At 44.1% G+C, this 20,718-nt stretch overlaps 1 protein-coding gene across 9 annotated transcripts in view; it reads right to left on the bottom strand.

The window, feature by feature from the left end:
- The window catches only part of LOC121873093 (la-related protein 4-like), a 59,020-nt gene that overhangs the window by 11,045 nt on the left and 27,257 nt on the right, over window positions 1–20,718 (bottom strand). For 4 of the 9 annotated variants that reach the window (XM_042376427.1, XM_042376434.1, XM_042376450.1 and 1 more), the window contains 5 exons: window positions 12,429–12,561; window positions 4,693–5,287; window positions 1,394–1,530; window positions 363–475; window positions 4–144 (listed from right to left, as the gene is read on the bottom strand). In XM_042376427.1, coding sequence (XP_042232361.1) covers window positions 4–144; window positions 363–475; window positions 1,394–1,530; window positions 4,693–5,287; window positions 12,429–12,561 — 1,119 coding nt within the window. Of the gene's footprint in view, window positions 1–3; window positions 145–362; window positions 476–1,393; window positions 1,531–4,692; window positions 5,288–10,849; window positions 11,036–12,428; window positions 12,562–18,417; window positions 18,926–20,718 lie in introns of those variants that run through there. The other 5 variants (XM_042376421.1, XM_042376407.1, XM_042376413.1 and 2 more) reach the window with 5 other exon arrangements.

Raw genomic sequence — 20,718 nt, 5'->3', positions numbered from 1 at the left:
CACCTTGAAAGTTTTAACAACACCCCGAAGATACCAGTAGGCTTTTTGTGCGTCTTCATCCGATTCAAATGTGACGTACCATGAAGAGTTGTGGACGAATTCACAAGATACCACCTTTGGACACTCCTCACTCTTAAACATGGACTGAAATACAAAAAGTCTAGAACACAGGATCATCTCTACACCTAACATATAAACTGAACGACTGTAACATCTCTGGAGACTTGACAAGATACATCCAATGAATATTTTACTATTACACATCTTACTATCTTCAGCACAGATTGAATTACACCAGGATCATTCACCGCTGCTAAACATGACTGGTGCTTAAAAATCACTGCCGACAGGAGGAAACTCACTTCAATTTCATCAACCGGAGTCGACTCGGGAATTTCTCTGAGAATCACGATACAACGTTTATAGTTAGGTCGCACTCTGTTGTTCTCTTCATCCAACTGTACAAACGGCGACTCTGGAAAGGACATTGAGAGAAAATTACACCCCATCTAAGATTTGACAACTTTTTAGAGAATAACAAACAAAATACTGTGGAAAATATTTAGGGGAATAATGACGGACTTTGATGGATACACAACACTCCTCATGGTTAATAATTTCAATTACCAGAAAATGTATGTGAAAGGGGACATCATATGGCATGTAGCAATGGTAAACTCCACCTGTGGATAAATTACTCCCACAAAAAATTAGTTATGGGTCATATCCATTGTGTTTGTGTGCATTAGGAAACATTTAGTGTGGATTCAAGCCTTAAAATCATTATCCTGCTATGAAACCTCCAGGAATGCTGTTTCATTCTACCAATTTCCCCCCATCACAGATCACCTAAAATAGTGAATGATGAGAAGGGAGGGAGGAAGACATTACAAAAGGCAGGAAACAAAGGGAGTGAAGAATTGTCTACATAATCTACAGGAAGATGATCTACACAACCTCACATATTGAAGAAACATATCTTCCTTGTGAACAAATGCACTGCTAGAAAATTCTTCATATATGACATGTTAAAAGATGGCAGGACAAGTAGCTTAGGATTGTCCGTCTTAAATCTATTGCCAACCTCGCATAACCAGTTTCTCTTCCAATTACACTTCCTGGCTTGACAGTACCTCAGTTTTAATCCAATGCTCTACTTCATATATAAAGTTGCATGACACCCTGTACACTAGTTACAACCATATATAACTAGAGGAATTACAACTTTTCTCTGCCATTCTTTACCAAACAAATGACAACATAAGGAGATTACTATTTAATAACTCATAACACATCATACACCACCCTACACTGCTGATCCTCCCCCCAACATACATAAGGAACCCACACACACATAATAAGAAGTTATCAGGGTAAGAGAGAGACAACACACCTTTAAGAGCCTCAACAATAATGCTGTGGTCCTTGGTGATATTCTTGAACTGTGAGCAGTTGGCTAATATAAACACTGGCACATACTGGTCACTATCCATTTGTGATATCAAGTAAGGATCGTTGCTCAAGTTTTCTCTGGAAGAAAAAAGTATCATCATTAATTGCTATGGGTCGAAGAGATGTAAAGTTTTATCTAACCTGTGAAGTAGGATAAAAACTTGCCACATGAATTTTCCAAAGATATTACATACATATATTACTTAGAGCAAATTTAGCTAACACTCAATCCCACATGATTTAGGATATTATACAAACAAGAAAATATCTCAATACAAGAACACAAGACAGACAGTTGGCTAGGTGGATGAACAGTATAGTATACAGTTGACGTCTTTTCCTATTATTGTATCATATATTCCATAAATGGCACTGTCATATCAAGTGCTTGGCGTTGCATTACTGTACATTACAGCACCCTCTCCCACTCTCTATCCGCTCTCAAAATATCCAACTTTACTGCTGTGTGTCATTTGGGGGAAACACATGAATTTAAAGAGAAATACTGTACTGTAGTTACAACAGCAACAAATGCCCCTACACCAAATGAACCACCACTGCTTATACACTTGAGTACTACACTAATATATTGAGTTGGGCCACAAACACCACTGAACATATTTACAACTACATACAGGCTGTACTGTATTGTAATGAACTTTAATCACTATTAAAGGAGATAATAAGATGCCCATAGACAATACACTAACAAATAAATTATATATACAGTACAGTGTATATGTAAACTAGTTTTATTTATAAAACACAGTTGTGGTTTGTCTATAGCTTGCAAACAAGATTCATGGTGTGTGTGTAACCACTTTTGGACACTTGACAATGCACTTGACAAGTTACATCCAATGGGGTATTATATTATTGCACACTTTCTGCCACACTCCCTTTATATCTGAGAGCATGGAAATGATGTGTGCTAAGAATGACTGATAAAACAAGGGCTTAAAAGTTAGTTGGGATGGTTGTAATAGGAAATTATTAGGGAGCTAAACTATAAAACGTCACCCTGGCCAAGGATTACCACAGGGCAGAGATATTACTGATAGTTATAGCAAGAAACATCAAAATCTCAAGTTATCCATCTGAAGACCTTGAATATTTAAAGCAACTCCCAGTAACCAAGGTTGGAAACTTGATGCTGGGACAATCAAGATGCTTGGCCCTGAAGCAGACAAGTCCTCAAACCTACTAACGAGGTAGATAGCTGCCCAGTGAAAACATGAGTCTTTCCACTTCTGAATATACCCCTTGTGCATGTCCAACAGTATAACCAAAATGATATACTTAATTATATATACAGTAATCCTGTGTTTTTCGCATTTTTTTTATCGCGGTTTTGACCATTCGCATTTTTTTTACTAAAAAATTATATACGAGGTCTGTCCAAAAAGAAACCAAACTTTTTGAAAAACAAATTTATTGCTTTACCAACTTAATCAGACTTGTCTCCCTATCGTCTGAAATCAGCGACCTTTCAACTTTGGGAACCAAAAAAAGTCTGCAGGGGCCAAATCCGGAGTGGGGCGGCTGGGGGACGCTAGTCGGCTCGTGCTTCGCCAAAAAGTCACCGATAACTAGCGACCCGTGAGCAGGTGCATTGTCATGGTGCAGCATCCAGGTCTTGTTTGTCCACGCCTCAGGCCTCTTCTTTCGCACTGCCTCCCTCAAATGCTTCAGGACCTCCAAGTAAAACTCTTTATTGAGTGTCTGAGCACGTGGAACAAACTCATGATGAACAATGCCCTCCCAATCAACATCACCTCCACATTTGAGCGACTCTTGACGTCCAGATTTGGGATATTCTTCGGTGGATGTTCTTCCCCTTTTGAAAAGCTGGTACCACACGTGACACTGCGTACTGCTTAAACAATCCTCCCCATAAGCCTGTTGCAACATTTGAAAAGTCTCCTTAAAAGTTTTTTCCAATTTGAAACAGAATTTCACACAAACGCATTGTTCTTCAGGATCCTTCATTGTTCAACTTGCAACAAATCGCCAAGTGCACTAAACGCACGTTCACTTTAGCGCATGTAGCTCGATGACTAATTGATGTGGCGTGATGTGGCTAGTGTTAGACTAAAGGTCAAGGTCACCGCTACACAGCGCTCCTATCATGAGCACGCTGCGCTGGCTCGTTGGCGCGCTACTTAATATGTTTGGTTTCTTTTTGGACAGACCTCGTATATATAAAATATCCTTTAAAAACAAAAATTTATATTTCGCGCCATTCTCGATATTCCCCTGTGCGGTGCAGCAGACAGAAGCCACCTTATCCCGCCTCAGACACCCGCTGCTCCGAGAAGCTAGAGGAGAAGGAGGAGGAGGAACTATAAAGGTGTGCTCAGTCCACACGTGCCTACAGTACAGTACTACGAACGCTACTGTGATTACCTCTTCTGTTTGTCCTCCCACGTGCATTCGACATGGCTCCGGACGCAAACCAGCCTCATCAACGGCAAATATTACTAGCAAAGGCTCTAAAGTGACCAAGAGATCAAGAATAGTGATGACCTTAACGGAAAAAAAAGTTTTATTGGACAAGCTCAGAGGTGGTATGAGCTATGGCTCAAGATGTGGTGAAGACTGACAATTCATTTGTGTCTTTTATCAAAATACAAGTCTTCAAGTAGAGGAATGTGGGTAAGAGAGAACTGGCTGGCTGGCGGACTGAGTGAGGGCGGGCAGACGCCAGGACAACAGGGAGGCTGGCAATGAAGCTTTTGCCGACCACAGCGAAAAAAAAAAATTATTATTTACTTGTAAATAACTTTTTTGTATATAACCGTGTTTACGTTTTTCCATTATTATACTACAATATGATTAGTTTCAAATAATGATGTTAGTAAATGACGGTACAGTGGATCAGTGTGACCATTGGGCTGTGAGCAGAGAGCTGTTTGGTGGCCACGGGTACAGCGATTCCTAAAAGAGTATTCACGGTTTTGGCTTTTCGCGGGGGTTTCAGGAACGTAATTCCCGCGAAAAACACAGGATTACTGTACTACAAATATGTGATACAACCCCAAATGTTCACTACACACACACTAAATAATTATACACCAAGCTTAAACATATTTCAGCAGCATCCAACTTTAACTCCAGCCATTCTAAAGTCACCTTTTATGACATGTAAGAAAGCACCGAATATCTTTTATCTGATACAGAACATCTGGACAGTTCTGGGGAGAAATAAATAAAGAAAAACAAAAGGTAAATATAACTGACCTGGAGAAAAAGTATTCGACCTGCTGCGCCACCTCCTGCTTTATCTGGTCCCGGGTCTGTTGGATGGACTGCTGAGGCTGTGCAGGAGGAGTCTGTGCAGGTGTGCTTGGTGTAGGAGTCTGTGCAGGGGTGGTCTGTGTGCCCTGGGTCTCGCTGGTGGTGAGGTGTTCTTTAGTCTTATTTTCTGGCGACTCTTCCTCTTTCTTATCTGGATCTTTGCCATCTTCAACAGACACACTGCTTCTACTACTAGGAGGTGGGGTTGGCAGTGGGGTGGGAAGGGGGGAGGCACTTGGTTGACCGCTCTCCGGAGACACTTCACCATTCTGCTGTGAACTACTGAGGGAAGTGCAGGCTTTTGCATTCCCCTCTTGTTCCTTGTTTTGTGCAGCTGCTGCCATATCCTCTGTTGTCTTGGGAACCAGAGCAGTCTTTCCTGGGGGCTGGCCTGTGGTAGTGCCAGCCTCTACAGGTAATGATGTGTTGGGGGAGGAGGTGGAGGCCTCCACGGGAGACTCTACTGCCATGGGGCCAGGAGTGGGGGGGCATGCCCCGCAATACTGTTTGGCGACATCCCCATTCATGAAGGGGTAAACTGAAAAGAAACAGTATTTTTTCTATAGACCTTTGCAAGGTTCTCAAAGCAGAAAAAATGAGTAATACAGTATAAGAATGTAAAACAAAATTAACACTAAAATATAAATATTTCCCACAACATTAATTAATTTTCCAATATCAGTTATCAATTCCTACTATCAATGCAAAATAATAGACTCACACACTTTTTGTGCATTTCTGCTATCTCTTATTGTAATAGGAAAATTTTAAAGACCCCCCCCCCCACACACATAATTCTCACAAGGCCTTTCCTAGAGCTTTATCATATTATCCGTTCTGGTATTCCCCTTCAGACCATAAGTTATCTAACAGGTATACCATTACTCCACACAATCTACCATTACAGAGCAGCAGCTCACCTAACTCTAAAATCAAGTTAAAGCCAAGATCTTATCATCATTACTCTTTATACAGGGCAGCTGGCAAAACAAACACACACACACTTTCTCCCTTCACTTATTCTTACTGATATACAAAATGTGTTTTACATGTACTATGGCAGCTATCCATTTCCACAAGGACCCAAGACCAATAAGCATCAGCAACTGGATTACCCCGGGTGCTGGACAAATCGTACCCAATTTACGATACTACAGTATATACAAATACAGTATATCGCAGCGTATAAATCGACCCGATTATTTTCAGGTTAAAAGTTTGAATTAGGCCCATTCTTGGCATTTAAGTCGACTGCAGAACTTCCACGCTACAAAGCAGCATCCCTTTGATCATCCTACGTCACGTCCTTCAATAGTCATGTATCACAGTCAGGTTATTCGGCGACTTTGTGATGCGTGACTATCGAAGGACGTGATGCCGGATGACCAAAGGGGTGCCACCTGGGTCCACTAATCCTATGTGAGCGAGTTCAGTTTTGAATATAAGCTCGGACTTTGTTTCATAGCTCCAGTACCGTTTCAGCCCTTGTCAAGTTCAGTACTTGCAGTGCAATGTTTGTGTGATGGAATTACATACTTATGTAATGAGAGGCAACCAGTTTAAAGTGCTGCACTACATTTCACTATTTCACTGCACTTTCCTACAAGATTTACATAATCTTTTTTGTAATCATAGATAAAACTAAAATGCACAGCATATATACTAATAGGTAGGGATTATCTCTTGAATTGGGTGCAAGTAATCTTGGGTATGACTTATCTAGGTACAAGATGACCCTAACCCGATTATCCCCCAAAAGCTTCCAGGTCTTACCGAACTTCTACAAAAACAGTCGAGTAATCGCCACATCTCTTAAGTCTTTGATTACAAGGTTTCCAAAGACATGATTCTGGCTTCTGCCATTGACAACACCGCCGCTAATCATGCAGACCAATCTCGCCATGATGTCTCACGATGGCCGCTAACTGCGCTCATCATATCTCTCGCTCACTATTAGGTTTCTCAAGGGTCCCTATAATTAGCCTCGGCCAATTAGCAAAAGTATTAAAACATTTCCTAGATAAAAACAAATAATTTGTCACCAATTCTTTCCTGTGCAGCATACTTCTGGTAATAATGGTTTCATCAGGGAATTTTTTTTTAATACAACATGCAGATTTGAGATAGAATTTCACTATAATAATAAATGGGAAAAAATAAAAATGCTGCAAACTGAAAATTACTGTAAGGGGTGACATAGTTGGGAATTCTCTGTTTTTGTAAGATTCAAGTGAGGTTTCAAAAACTGGTTATGTTCTATGTGTGGTTCTGGGATACAGATAACACTACAAATTATAATTACTGATATCCATTATTATTAACATAAAAACAACTTTAGAGGAAATTAACCTAAGTGAGAAAACTTTAGGGTACAAATAATAAAAACAAACGAATGATAGGCGAGGCATAGAATTAGTTGACAATATTAGCTGTAATACTATATACAAATAGCCAGGGTACTCAGCTACGTAGGTATCCAGAAAAGTATTTAGTTAGAACAAGACGACGTAAATTAAAAATATATTCACGTACAGAATTACATTTATGCACAGGTGACTCAAGGCAACTATACAATTTAGAAAAAATTAAAAATTGTGGTTAAACACCAGCAGTGAAATGATGAAAATTTTAATTATGGCTTAATGTTACACTACGTCTATCAAAAATTTCCTTTGGTCAGTTCACTTTAATATACCAGTCTGGGCATACAGTATAAACAGTGTCAGTGACTTTACTCCTTTGGCTCCCTTTCTGTTAGGAAGTTAAGACCTTCTAGCTTTACTTACAGGAGAAATCACTTCTATGTTGCCACTGCTCCCTTCCCATCCAGACCCGATGCCAACAACTGACACTTATGGATGATGGTGTCAACACAATTTCTGCTGACAGGAATCTTTCAAGCACAGTCAGTGTACTGTTCTACCTCACTTAATCTGGCTCTTTAACCCTAACTGGCAGCTTAGCCCCTTCCCTCCCCTACAGCAGGATAGGACTCCTAGCAACAGATTTAAATTGGATAAGTTTAGGTTTAGGAGGGAGATAGGAAGGAACTGGTTAACAAATAGGGTGGTGGACGAGTGGAACAAGCTTAGCAGCTTTGTAGTAAGTGCTGGAATGCTGGAGAGTTTTAAAAGGAGGCTAGATAGATTCATGGATGATAGAGTGGTAGTTACTCTCGACAGGAGCTGCCATGCACAGGCCAACCGGCCTATTGCAGACTCCTTATTTTCTTATGTTCTTAAGGGTTTACCTGTACTGTATACCTTGATGATGTGTTTGATGTGGTATACATTTCTAACAAGATGCATGGATCCTATCAAAGGTATCAAACGAGTTTTATTTTTGGTCGTGCCGCACTTCAGTCAATGCCTGTCGTCTTAGAAGCCACCTCTTACACGACAAAAACCAGACTTAAATTCTATGCTGTACTTAATACCCTAAAATCTTTTGAAAACAATCACCACATCTCTTGTCCCTTGGCCCCTCTGCTCCACCTCAAACAAATCCAACAAAGTAAAAAAAATTGCAAGCCATCCATAAATAACCTCAACACCTCTGTGCGTGTAAGCAAAGGAATGTCCCACATCATCAGTTTTTTAAGGAAATGGCAAGACAACAAAAAATGCACACACACAGCAAATCACCTTGTCCACTTTAACACTACATTTAAGTCATTCAGTTTGACAAATACCATTAAACAATGACTCAGACAAAAATGGAATGGATTAAATACTGTAATTACCCAACAAGTCACTTACCACATCAGGAGATACAAGTCGAGTCTGATATGGATAGCCAAGCATGACAAGGATGTGACTATCTGCTCTGGTATTTAAAACTAAAAAGTAAAATAAAACAGTATCTTGTTATTTCCCCATAAAACTCAAAAGGTGTGAAGATTAGCCCCCAGTTTATATCACCCGCTGATTAAAAACCCTAACGATACCTGGTGGGAATTAATTAAGTTATGTTAGTGGTTAACTTTCAGGTGAAACTGGCATGATCCAGTTCATTGGAACATTGGAACATTATCCCTTTAACACTGGCTAAAGGACCCCCCCCCGCCCCTATGTATAAAATGGAATAAAAGAAAAGACAATTTACCATTTGTACAACAGCCAGTATGATCTGTACAGACGAACCACATGCTTAAAAAACTTGTAGTGGATATAAGTACGGCCGCAGTATTGTCAATGGCTAGGTTATAAGAACATATGAATGGAGGAAACTGCAGCGGGCCTATTGGCCCATACTGGGCAATCCCATTTACACCCAACCCTATAGCGAATATAGCAATCCAACCTATGTTTGAAGCTACCCAGCGTAAAGTTAACGATGATGTTTGCTAACTTGTTCCACTCGTCCACTATATTTCCAACCCATTGTTTACCTATTTCGCGCCTAAATCTAAAGTTGTCTAATTTAAAGCCATTGTTACGAGTTCGCTCCAGGTTGGATATTTGAGTACCTTTGTTATATCATCTTTGTTTAGCCCTGACTTCCATTTATACACCTCTATCATGTCGCCCCTCGCTCTACGTCTCTCGAGGGAGTGCAAATTAAGATGCTTTAACCTGTCTCTGTACTCAAGGTTCCTAATGCCTGGAATTAGTCTCGTCATTCTCCTCTGAATTATAGGGTAGGGTAGGTTAGAAAGAAGGCCATCTTAGTAACCACCATTGTCTAGTCTGTTCACCATGCATGTGTTTACAGCAGCTGTACTGAGACATCGACGTTTCACAGACAGCTGCAGCACCTGTATCCTGTACCAATTAAAAACACTTTACTCGATACGTCTTCCACGAGCCGATGGTACAACTTATAATATTATCTGACCAATTATATTATTATTTAGAATATATATACATATATATATATACAGTATATGGTATTAACAACCCCCCGCCCCTCCCACAGGTTCTTACACTCAACCAATCAGAGGTTTTGTTTGTCAGTCCACTCATCTTGTTTGGTGTACTGTGTTGGGCGGGGTTGTTGGGTTGTCACCGACCAACATTGCTCGTTGCTATTCAAATATTATTTTTTTTAGTTACTCGATTTGTAAGTATTATTTGAGTTAAGTATTTAAAGACACGATGTATCAGCTTGTTATTGTGGAACATACCGGTAAGACTGATAATGATAACAGCAAAATACTGAGACGAGAGAACGTAAAACTGTTGCAACGTCAAAATACAGTACTGGACGGGAAATCATCAAAATACCGATTTTTATTATAAGCAAACGCAGCCTTCGCAAACTTCAAAGTACGGCAGCTGAGAAATAACCTCCAAGTACGGCAGCTGAGAAATTAACAAACACATAGTATATAAAGATACAAATCATAAGACTATGTGTATATATAGAGGAAATATAACACTGTGTAAAATTTATTACATAAAAAACTTGCTGGACTTGTTAAAAATGTCACTAGAAACTTTTTAAAATGTGATTAAGAGTGAATAATGTGATGTGTTTCCCTCCTTATTTAGTTGACAGTGAGGGCAGGTGTGAGGTAGCTCCCCAGCAGGTAATTAAACACCGTAATAATAAAAGTAAAGACAGCAGGAGAGACAGCCAAGGTTCGTCAGCATCAGTCTAAACAGCTGTTCCCAACCCCCATGATGGTCTGCACAATTTTCTAACACGGAATTTCTACAGTAGTGTTGTGAGGTCGTGTTGGTTGTTATCCCTCAGTGGTTGTTGGTTAATAAAGGGTTAAGGTGGTGGTGGTGTTAGTGGGGTGAGAGAGGACACGGCCAATATGGATACAAAACATGCTAGGTTGACGACCGCCCTCCCCCTCCCCCAACACCACACCACCAGGTAATATGGCTCTTCTGTATCTCCTCCAACATCATCACTGAGTTAGAATTGTTGGTGAAGACTAATATAAGTGATGGGAGAGACGCACATGGTTGAGGCCTGGTGAGGGAGGCAGCAGCGTCCAGCCCCGAGAGTAACAACACACCCGACCACCACCGTATATCCCGCACCACCACATACACGCACACATTTCTCCTCCATCACACGGCTATACGGCCATGTACCTCCTTATTTCTGCATCTAAAAAGACGCTCTAATAACCAGGGCGACCTACCATACTACTATTGGCCATGGTGGCAGTAGGAAGAGAGGAAAAACTCACAGAGATGAGGGACTCTTGCCTAAGGGAGACGACCTAGATATTCCAAGATGGCTGCCGCACCGGCCGCATGGCAGTAGCGCGGTGCATCTTGGGAGCCCCGCCGCTGCTGCCATCTGCCGCTCATACCGCACTCACACAGACTCTCCATTATCAACTATAACATTGCAAGTACACAAATACAAATCAACACATACAGTACATCAGCAACACTGTAAGTACATCAAAACACACATTATCTATAACTTTAACAGTACACAAACCACTAGAACATTAGTAAGCGTGCTTCACGTGCTACAATTATCACGTGTCTTCCAATACTACATTACACAACACACCATAACACCCACTGTACTGCTACTAATGATGTACATGCAGTGTGTGTGTGTACCACAACTGTTAAGTGTGTATACGTTAAGTACACACATTTAATGACTAGTGTGAATTTTCATGTATCATAAGGAGTCTGCAATAGGCCGGTTGGCCTGTGCATGGCAGCTCCTGTCGAGAGTTACTACCACTCTCTATCATCCATGAATCTATCTAGCCTCCTTTTAAAACTTTCCAGCGTTCCCACACTTACTAAAAATTGCTAAGCTTGTTCCACTCGTCCACCACCCTATTTGTGAACCAGTTCCTTCCTATCTCCCTTCTAAACCCAAACTTATCCAACTTAAATCCGTTGCTACGAGTCCTGTCCTGCTTGGATATAAGAACATAAGAATGGAGGAAACTGCAGTGGGCCTATTGGCCCATACTGGGTAGTCCCATTTACACCCAACCCCTATTGCTCATATAAGCTATCCAGCGTATTCGAGTTAATGATGATATTTGGTATCTTGTTCCATTCATCCACTACTCTGTTTCCAAACCAATGTTTACCTATTTCGTGCCTAAATCTAAATTTGTCTAATTTAAAACCATTGTTACGAGTTCGCTCCTGGTTGGATAGTTTAAGTACCTTTGTAATGTCCCCTTTGTTTATTATAAGAACTTTATCTATATCCCCTTTATTGATTCCTTTCACCCACTTAAATACTTCTATCATATCTCCCCGCACTCTTCGTCTTTCTAGGGAATGCAAGTTAAGTTTCTTTAACCTATCCTGATATGGAAGGTTTCTAAGTCCCGGAATCATTTTCGTCATTCTTCGCTGCACCGACTCCCGTGAATTGATATCCATTCTATAATAGGGGCACCAGAAATGAACAGCATAATCAAGATGCGCCCCGACTAGCGCAAGATATACTAGTTGCAATAAGACCTCTGCACTCTTGTTACTAACACTTCTAGATATAAAACCCAATACTCTGTTTGCCTTATTTCGAACATTAACGCACTGTTTTCTAGGCCGTAGGTCCGGGCTTACAAGTACCCCTAGGTCTCTTTCACAAGTCGACTTCTCTAGGTTGATGTTGTTAAGGCTGTATACATTGACAGTATTTGTTCTTCTAATATTAAGTACGCTGCACTTGCTGGTGTTGAATTTCATTTGCCATTAGGTTAGGTTACGTCAACCCCGGCCCTTACTTACCACTTGAGTGAAATCCATTGATGGTTGGCGTCACGGCGTGAGGTGTGGTGGGCGTGTGGGCGGCGTGTAGGGCGGGAGGCAGATGGAACACCGAAGCCTCCGGATTGAGCACTGCGCCGCCTCCACCAGACACCTGCACCGGAGGACAAAAAGTATACATTATCATACAACACCAGTGAATACAGTATACATTATCATACAACACTAGTGAATGCAGTATACATTATCATTGCTATTATCATCATTACCCTCGCCCCCCATATCAACGTCTAATTCACACACACACACTAGGTAGAAGGAGGGAGACGAGGTAGGAAGAGAGTAGCGAGAGTGGAGAGGAAAGAATGAATTTGGTGCAAGCGGAAGAAGGAATAATAAGGAATATAGGTGGACACGGGAATAGAGGAAGAGAGAGAAGAGGAATAATGAAGGAATGAAAAAAAAAACAAAAAACAAGACGACCTGTAGAACATCAATAAAAACGAGAGAAAGAAAGATAAAAAAAGAGAGAAGAGGAGAAAGAAGATGGAGAAGAAGGAGACAAGGTGGAAGAAACAGCAAGAGAAAGTGGAAAATGGAAGAGAAGAAAAAAGATGAAATACAGGAGACGGTGTATCCACGAGGCGAAACGGTCCACTGCACTTACCATGAGAGAGAGAGAGAGAGAGAGAGAGAGAGAGAGAGAGAGAGAGAATTAAAACATAAAGAATGAAAGAGAGAGACTGTTAAAGGTGAAGAAGGGAGAGGGAGCATCCAAGAATGAACAAGGAAAAGGATTAAGTAGGTAGGTTTAGAGATAATCCCCCCCTCCCCCCCGGCCAGGTGAGGTAGTAGTGAGAGGTCCTAGAATTCTCCTGAGAGAGAGAGAGACGACTTGAGGTAGGTTAAGGTTAGGTTAGATTCGGTGAGCAGGGTCTAATTGAAATTGAAAAAAATTGAATTGGTGAGCAAGGAGAGAGACGGGTCCCCATATAAGGTGAGAGGGAGAGACAACCCCCCCCCCTCCACGAGGTGAGGGAAGTGGGTGGGGAGAGAAGAGACTTGCCCCCATTGGGGTGAGGAGGTGTTGGCGACCTTGGCAAGTATGTAAAGTTGACCGTCCACCACCCTTGCCAAGTCTCCCCCTCACACACACACACACACACACACAGTTAACAGTTAAGTGTAGTATATAAACTGGTGTGTGTGTGGGGGGGGGTGAGGGGGTATCAAGAGGCACACCTGTGAGCACCTGTATACGACCACAGGTGTACAGCCAAGCGGTTATTAAAGACTTATCTCTTATGACGTAAACATTTAGTGTATTGAATAACATTTCTTGGGTCACCTGTAGACTGCCCATCCCAACTTATTTCCCCCGAGGATTAACCACCCTAACGCGAACCTTACCTCACCTAACCCCCCCTTCATATGGTGCATTAGTATGATAAAATCTTCATCAGAACCCACACTATACGCACACACAATACACCCTTACCATCTACTAACCGGAAGTAAACACACACACACACACACACACACACACACACAAAGACTATAGCTAACCCTATATCTAATCCTCTATCTCACACCTGTACAGTTGAGGCCAAAATCACCTGAACACTTGTGGTGTATATATGTGATTGCCTCATACCGAAACAAGAAGAAAAATATATGAGTAAAAAGAAGTAAATATAATTGTAAATAAGTGTAAATAATGTAAAATAAGCCTCCCTCTTACCCACATCACACACAGGTACAGTATGCCAAATTGTACCCCAAAAATATGTTCATTGATTTTTGTTCACGATGGTATTTAATAATAATAATAATAATAATAAGATACCAAGACAAGCAACTGGCGCTGAATAAGATGCAGAGACGAGACCTGGAATACATTTGTAGATGAAAAAGAATAAATTATCAAATAATATCACTAAACACGGTTCACGTTGTTGAGATACACAGTGATAGTGTGTGTGTGTGTGTGTGTGTGTTCCAGTAAGACGACTGTACTGTATACGGTGTTGTTGTCATCCTGCCTCGTGTTTACTGAGGTCAGGTCACATGAGAGGGAAGGGGGAGGAGAGGGTGGTCCATCACACACTTAGGTCAGGTCACATGGGGAGGTTGAGAGGATGTGGTTGAGGAGGGGGAGAAGGGGTGGGAGGATGGAGGGGTAGGTGAGGAGGTGGATAGGGGGTAGAAGGATGAATGGGGAGTGAGGGGGAAGATGGGGAAAGGAGAGGGAGGGAGTCCATCACAAACACTACAGAGACCAGACAACGTCCATCCACCAATCACAGCTCACGATAATTCCCCCTGGGACACTCCCCCCTTCTCCCGAAGGGTCAAACTAACATCACCCCTAACCCCTCTCTCTGACCCTGTGACCTGACCTGACTGACCCCACACACACACACACTGTAAAAGCTTCTGCGCTTCACCTTGCACAGGATGTAAGGGGGTGCCCAATAAACTAGCCCCCTTGGGGGCAATCTAAAAAAAATCTTAAATCTTTAAGACATTCTTACTCTAGGTTGACTAAAATGTGCCTGTCTCTCTCTCTCGCTCTCAAAAACACTAGAATGAAGGAAACTGCAGTAGGCCTATTGGTTCATACATAAGAACATAAGAAAATAAGGAGTCTGCAATAGGCTGGTTGGCCTGTGCATGGCAGCTCCTGTAGAGTTACTACCACTCTCTATCATCCATGAATCTATCTAGCCTCCTTTTGAAACTTTCCAGAGTTCCAGCACTTACTACAAAGTTGCTAAGCTTGTTCCACTCGTCCACCACCCTATTTGTGAACCAGTTTCTTCCTGTTTACACCCAGCCCATCTCACTCACATTATCTGCCCAACCTAATCAAAACCTAGCGTACGCCGAAATCAAAACTTTGTCTAATTTAAAAACCATCGCTAAGTGTTGGCTCTTGGTTTGATAAGTTTAATTAACCTGTTTAGGAGTTAAATCACATCGAGTTAATCTTCAGGTGAAACAAATGGTGGGGCTAATCTTGGGGTGTTCTACTGGCGAACCCACACACACACAACCTTGAGTCGGCCAGTTTTCTGTGACTAATATAAACAGGACCGGTGAGCCACCTTAAACTACCCGAAGCACTGGACTGTGTGTGTGTGTGTTAAAGCTGGACAATGTTACCTATTTTTCCCATTCTCTTCCCCAACTACACACCACACCATACCCTATGTACACCATCTAATACATGTACATAATGTTTATACTTACACGTTTGCATACACACATATAATTTCCGGTTTACGTCCATAGTCTTGTACACTTCCACATCGACCAACAGACTAAAGGCAGGCATGGGCGACTGCCGACCCCACGTCAACATACACTGTGACAAGATGTGTGAGTGTTGAACATATATGCTCGCTCTCTCTCTCTCTCTCTTTGACACCTTCATACAAACTGCCGCCCCCTCCACCCCCCCCTCTCTCTCGGGCACTAGAAATAGCTCAACTCCTCGCTGCCCAGTCCGTTCCGGTACAAGCACAAGCATCTCGCATACACTCACACCACAAGCACCTAAGACACGTATACGGTATTGGTAAACAGTAGAATAGGGAAGGATAGGTTAGGTTAGGTCAATATTGTTGTGGAAATAGGGATAACAAAAGAATCACCACCCCAGCTTATTTCACCTAACACCCTACCCTCACTTCATCTCCTCCCCCCCCCCCACAAATGGTGTTAGGGTGGTTAGTCTTTAAATTAAATAACCTGGGTTAGATTAGGTTAGGTTAATCTTTTAGGTGAAATAAGCTGGGGTGGTGGATGAGTGGAAAAAATTACCATATCAACCTTATCATTAACTGGCTGGTCAACTACAAATATTATTAGTTTGGGAGAGATAACGAGTGAGAAAGGTTAGTTGTAAACAAGAGGTCTGGGTCAATAACAGGTCTACTGCAATCACATTCACCAATCACAAACACCACAACCAATTTAAAGCTCACTGTCGGTACAAAATGCCAAAAGCATATAAGTGATTCCACACACACACTCTCACACAGTCCTGCTAATCTTTGTCCTTTTTTGTACGGGGATTATTTCGCCTGAGGTGTACTTGACCCTTACTTAATCTGTACTTGTCGACAGCAGCAACAAGTACACTCACTCCCCCGGTTCGCTCGTGTACTGTAACTTAACAATATAATCTTTTTCCTCCTCCCAAACCTGACTATTCCCTGCTGTGTGTGCGTGTCCAAGAGGAATGTATGTACGTCTAAATGGATGCAGTGTAGGCTTATGAGAGTACACATACACAGGGGGAGAGGTAGGGAAGAGAGAATGGACGGGTAAGGGGGAAGGGTAAGGGGGAGGGGTAAGGGGAGGGAGGTGTTGATGGCAGTAAGATGTAAGTGAACTAGACTATAAATATATACTACTATTAACTCGTCAACTGAATCACCACACGCCTTCCGCACACCACACGCCTTCCCCACACCACCACAGGCCTTCCCCACACCACCACAGGCCTTGCCACAATCATTAAAGTGTTATGAATCGCCACAGTTATCACACTGACTCCGTCTCTCACTATTTACATCCCCCCCCCACAAATATCTCTCCTGTTAACGTCCAGGTTATCTTTATCTTACCGTTATCTTACTGTAATATTTATCCGGCTCTCCCCTCATGTTATCTTACCACCCCCCACCCGTCCCCCCCAACACATAACTGCCCCAACTACAACAACAATACTGATATATGTGTGTGTGTGTGTGTTAGGGTGTGGCAAGGTAACTAGTGTGTGTTAGGGTGTGGCAAGGTAACTAGTGTATGTAGAGGAAAAAGTGGAGTCCCTCACCTTGAGTCCGTCCACACACACACACCCACCTATCTCATAACTCAACGCCGCCACCACCACCACTTCACTACCATCACCACCACCACTCAACTCTTGCATCGTGTCCTGCCACACACACACAACCTTGTATACAGGTATCTAAATCACCCGCTAGTTACGTCACACCTCACAGGTACTACACCTCTCAACTCACAGGAATTCCTCGTTACTCACTCACTCCTGGAGGACGCTTGAGTGACGTGTGTAACTCATAGACGGCGTGTTACGTATGTTTACTGTTTTATATAATCATCGTGGGGGAGGGGTGTCAGAAAGGTTAAAGGTCAAGATTTGTATTACGTAATTCCTTGTCAGGACTCCAATACGGAGAGCTACAAAATAGCGTGGTGGGTGTGGGCGTGTGGTGGTGGTGGGTGTGGGCGTGTGGTGGTGGTGGGTGTGGGCGTGTGGTGGTGGTGGGTGTGGGCGTGTGGTGGTGGTGGTGGGTGTGGGCGTGTGGTGGTGTGGGCGTGGTGGTGGTGGTGGGTGTGGGTGTGTGGTGGTGGTGGTGGGTGCGGGGTGTGGTGGTGGTGGTGGGTGTGGGCGGTGGTGGTGGTGGTGGTGGGTGTGGGCGTGTGGTGGTGGTGGTGGGTGTGGGCGGTGAGTGGTGGTGGGGTGGTGGTGGTGGTGGGTGGGCGTGTGGTGGTGGTGGTGGGTGTGGGCGTGTGGTGGTGGTGGTGGGTGTGGGCGTGTGTGGGTGGTGGTGGGTGTGGGCGTGTGGTGGTGGTGGTGGGTGTGGGCGTGTGGTGGTGGTGGTGTGGGTGGTGGTGGTGGTGGGTGTGGGCGTGTGGTGGTGGTGGGTGTGGGCGTGTGGTGGTGGTGGGTGTGGGCGTGTGGTGGTGGTGGGTGTGGGCGTGTGGTGGTGGGTGTGTGGTATCGTTGGCTCTGGTACAGTATTGGCTTCACGTCTCACTAATTTGGGTGGTTGGCGGTGATGGTGGCCACATGACGGAACCAAACCGGAGCCTCCCAGCCATCACTCATATAAACCGTGGGTGTGTGTGTGTGTGTGTGTGTGTGTGTGTGTGTGTGTGCGCGCGCACGCTCCAATAATACCAAGGTGAACAGTAACATTTGAGGGTTTTTGCAGATTCACACACAGTAGACAAGAGGCTGGGGACGACCTACCTCTCGCACCTTCTGTATGAGGAAGCAGGAGGGGGCGAGGGCGGTGCACACGTAGGCAGCGTCAGCGTCCAGGCAGCCCGGGAGGGGGTCTGAGGGCCCCACAGTGGTCATAGTGGCGGGGCAGCAGCACCACCCTATCTGCTGGTGGTGGTGACCCCCCGCGCCCTGCTCCCGGGTCACCCCGCGGAAGGCGCACGTGCTAGTGTGGGTGGAGGGTGGCCCACCGGTGCAGCTGCTGGTGGTAGTGGTGGCAGGGGAGGGCTGGGGGCGGGGTCGCTGTAGTAGTGGTGGTGGTGTCCCACCGGTCGTGGTCACTGACACAGGTTGACGCAGGGGGCGGGGCCCCGCCTGGTAGTGGTGATGGTGGTGGTAGCGAGGAGTGTGTGGTCGTGATGGTCGTGGGAGGGGAGGGCCCCCCGGGGTACGTGCACGGGGCGGCGCCCCCGGGGGTCGTGTGGCGTGGTGGTAGTGGCGGGGCGTGCGGCCGCCACCTCCCCGCCCACCTAGGGGCGCAGCGGGCGAGGGTGGTGCTAGTAGGGCGCCACGCTCCACGCCCGCACCACCCCACCCGCCGCCATCCCTCCACACGCCCGCCCCCGACACGGCGACCAGCGGGCGGCGCCTCAGGCCCGCCGACCCCACACCAACATCAGGTCGGCGCCGCCCACACCCAGGGAGGAAGGGACGAGGGGGCTGGTGGCGCACTGCCGCTACACCCACACCACACCCACTTTAGCCACACACCACGCCCCGCCCACTACAGCAGTAGCACCTCCCCTGGGCGGTCCGCGCTCACCTGACCCCGTCCATCATAACAGGTAAGAGACAGGTGGTGGCGAGGGTCAACGTGAACAACAAGATCACTGGCGGGTCATTAAGAGTATACACATCAACTGGGCCGCCGCGCCGTGTTGGCTAACAACACTCAGTATCTGCCAGGGTTACACTGCCTGTGTGAGGAGATAACTCTGATAACATGGCGCCGCTCCTCCCTCCCTCACTATCAGATAACACCATCACACCAACTGGTCACTACACTATAACCATCCTCACTATACCTTCCACAATAAACTTATAACACCAAATAAATATAAACGGGATCACGTGAAAATTAGGCACCCGGCTTATTTCACCTCACGACCAAACACTCTAACATTACCGGGGGGAGGGGGAGGGGGGGCTGGGTTAGGGTTAGCGCGGTCTGTGTTAAGGGGGTGGGCACTAACTGTCACGAGTTAAATATAAAGATCCAAATAAAACAAATACTACAAAAACCTAAACAGAAGCCGCCATGCACAGGCCAACCGGCCTATTGCAGACTCCTTATTTTCTTATGTTAATACCGAAGTTCGTGTCATTTCCACCCCCTCCCTCTCTCTCTCTCCAAACATTTATATTATTCTGTCAATCAATATTTTCCTTCACCAAATGTTATTAAAATGAACCACAAACTTATTCATCATCATCAACATTTCTACTCGTCAATGTCTATCAATTCTTTATCAGTGCCTTACGACTTCATTAGTTCTTATCAGTTATTCCCCCTTCACTCTCTTGCATTAGTCACTACATTTTCTGTTATACATCACAACACGTGGTTAGTGTATGAATGAATGTATGTTTCGTCCACGTTTTCGTAATTTAAGATACGGGTTTTTTTTCAGTGTCCGGTTAACTAATATTTGGATAACGTGTATATTCGGTTAACGCTTATGTTCGGTTAAAGTATAGGTTTTCAGGTAGACGTTATGTTATGTGGATTACCTGAAGAATATCCACCCCAGCTTGTCTCCTGTCAGTACTTTCCAATCATTCTCAACTATTATCCACCCACGATCCACAATTATCCACCCACCCATCCACACTCGGGTCAAGCCAACGTGACCCCCTCCCTCCACCATCGGTCATTTTGTTTGGTACACGTTTGATACAGCAACCTTGAAATTGACCTTTGACCCCCACACACACAAGCAAGACACCGGACATATTAAGACTTTAACTCTCGTATTACAACCTCCCTCCCCCCCCCCCTCAGATAATGAAAACGGGAATTTTTTGTTAGATACTTTGAACAAAATACAACTTTAAAATTTAAGTAGACGCATTTGAATTTTGTTCTTATCTGCATGTTGGAAAATGGAGACAGACAGACAGACAGACAGACAGACAGACACACACAGACAGACAGACACACACACACACACACACACACACACCCTATACACTCACAGGCACATTTGCATCTTGACGAGGGCTGCTGACAAGCATACAGTACACATATTTTATCTCCCGCTGGTTGCT

This window comes from Homarus americanus, unplaced genomic scaffold (assembly GCF_018991925.1).
Source record: "Homarus americanus isolate GMGI-L3 unplaced genomic scaffold, GMGI_Hamer_2.0 scaffold55640, whole genome shotgun sequence".
Classification (NCBI taxonomy): domain Eukaryota; kingdom Metazoa; phylum Arthropoda; class Malacostraca; order Decapoda; family Nephropidae; genus Homarus; species Homarus americanus.
This window is presented reverse-complemented; position numbering and strand designations above follow the sequence as displayed.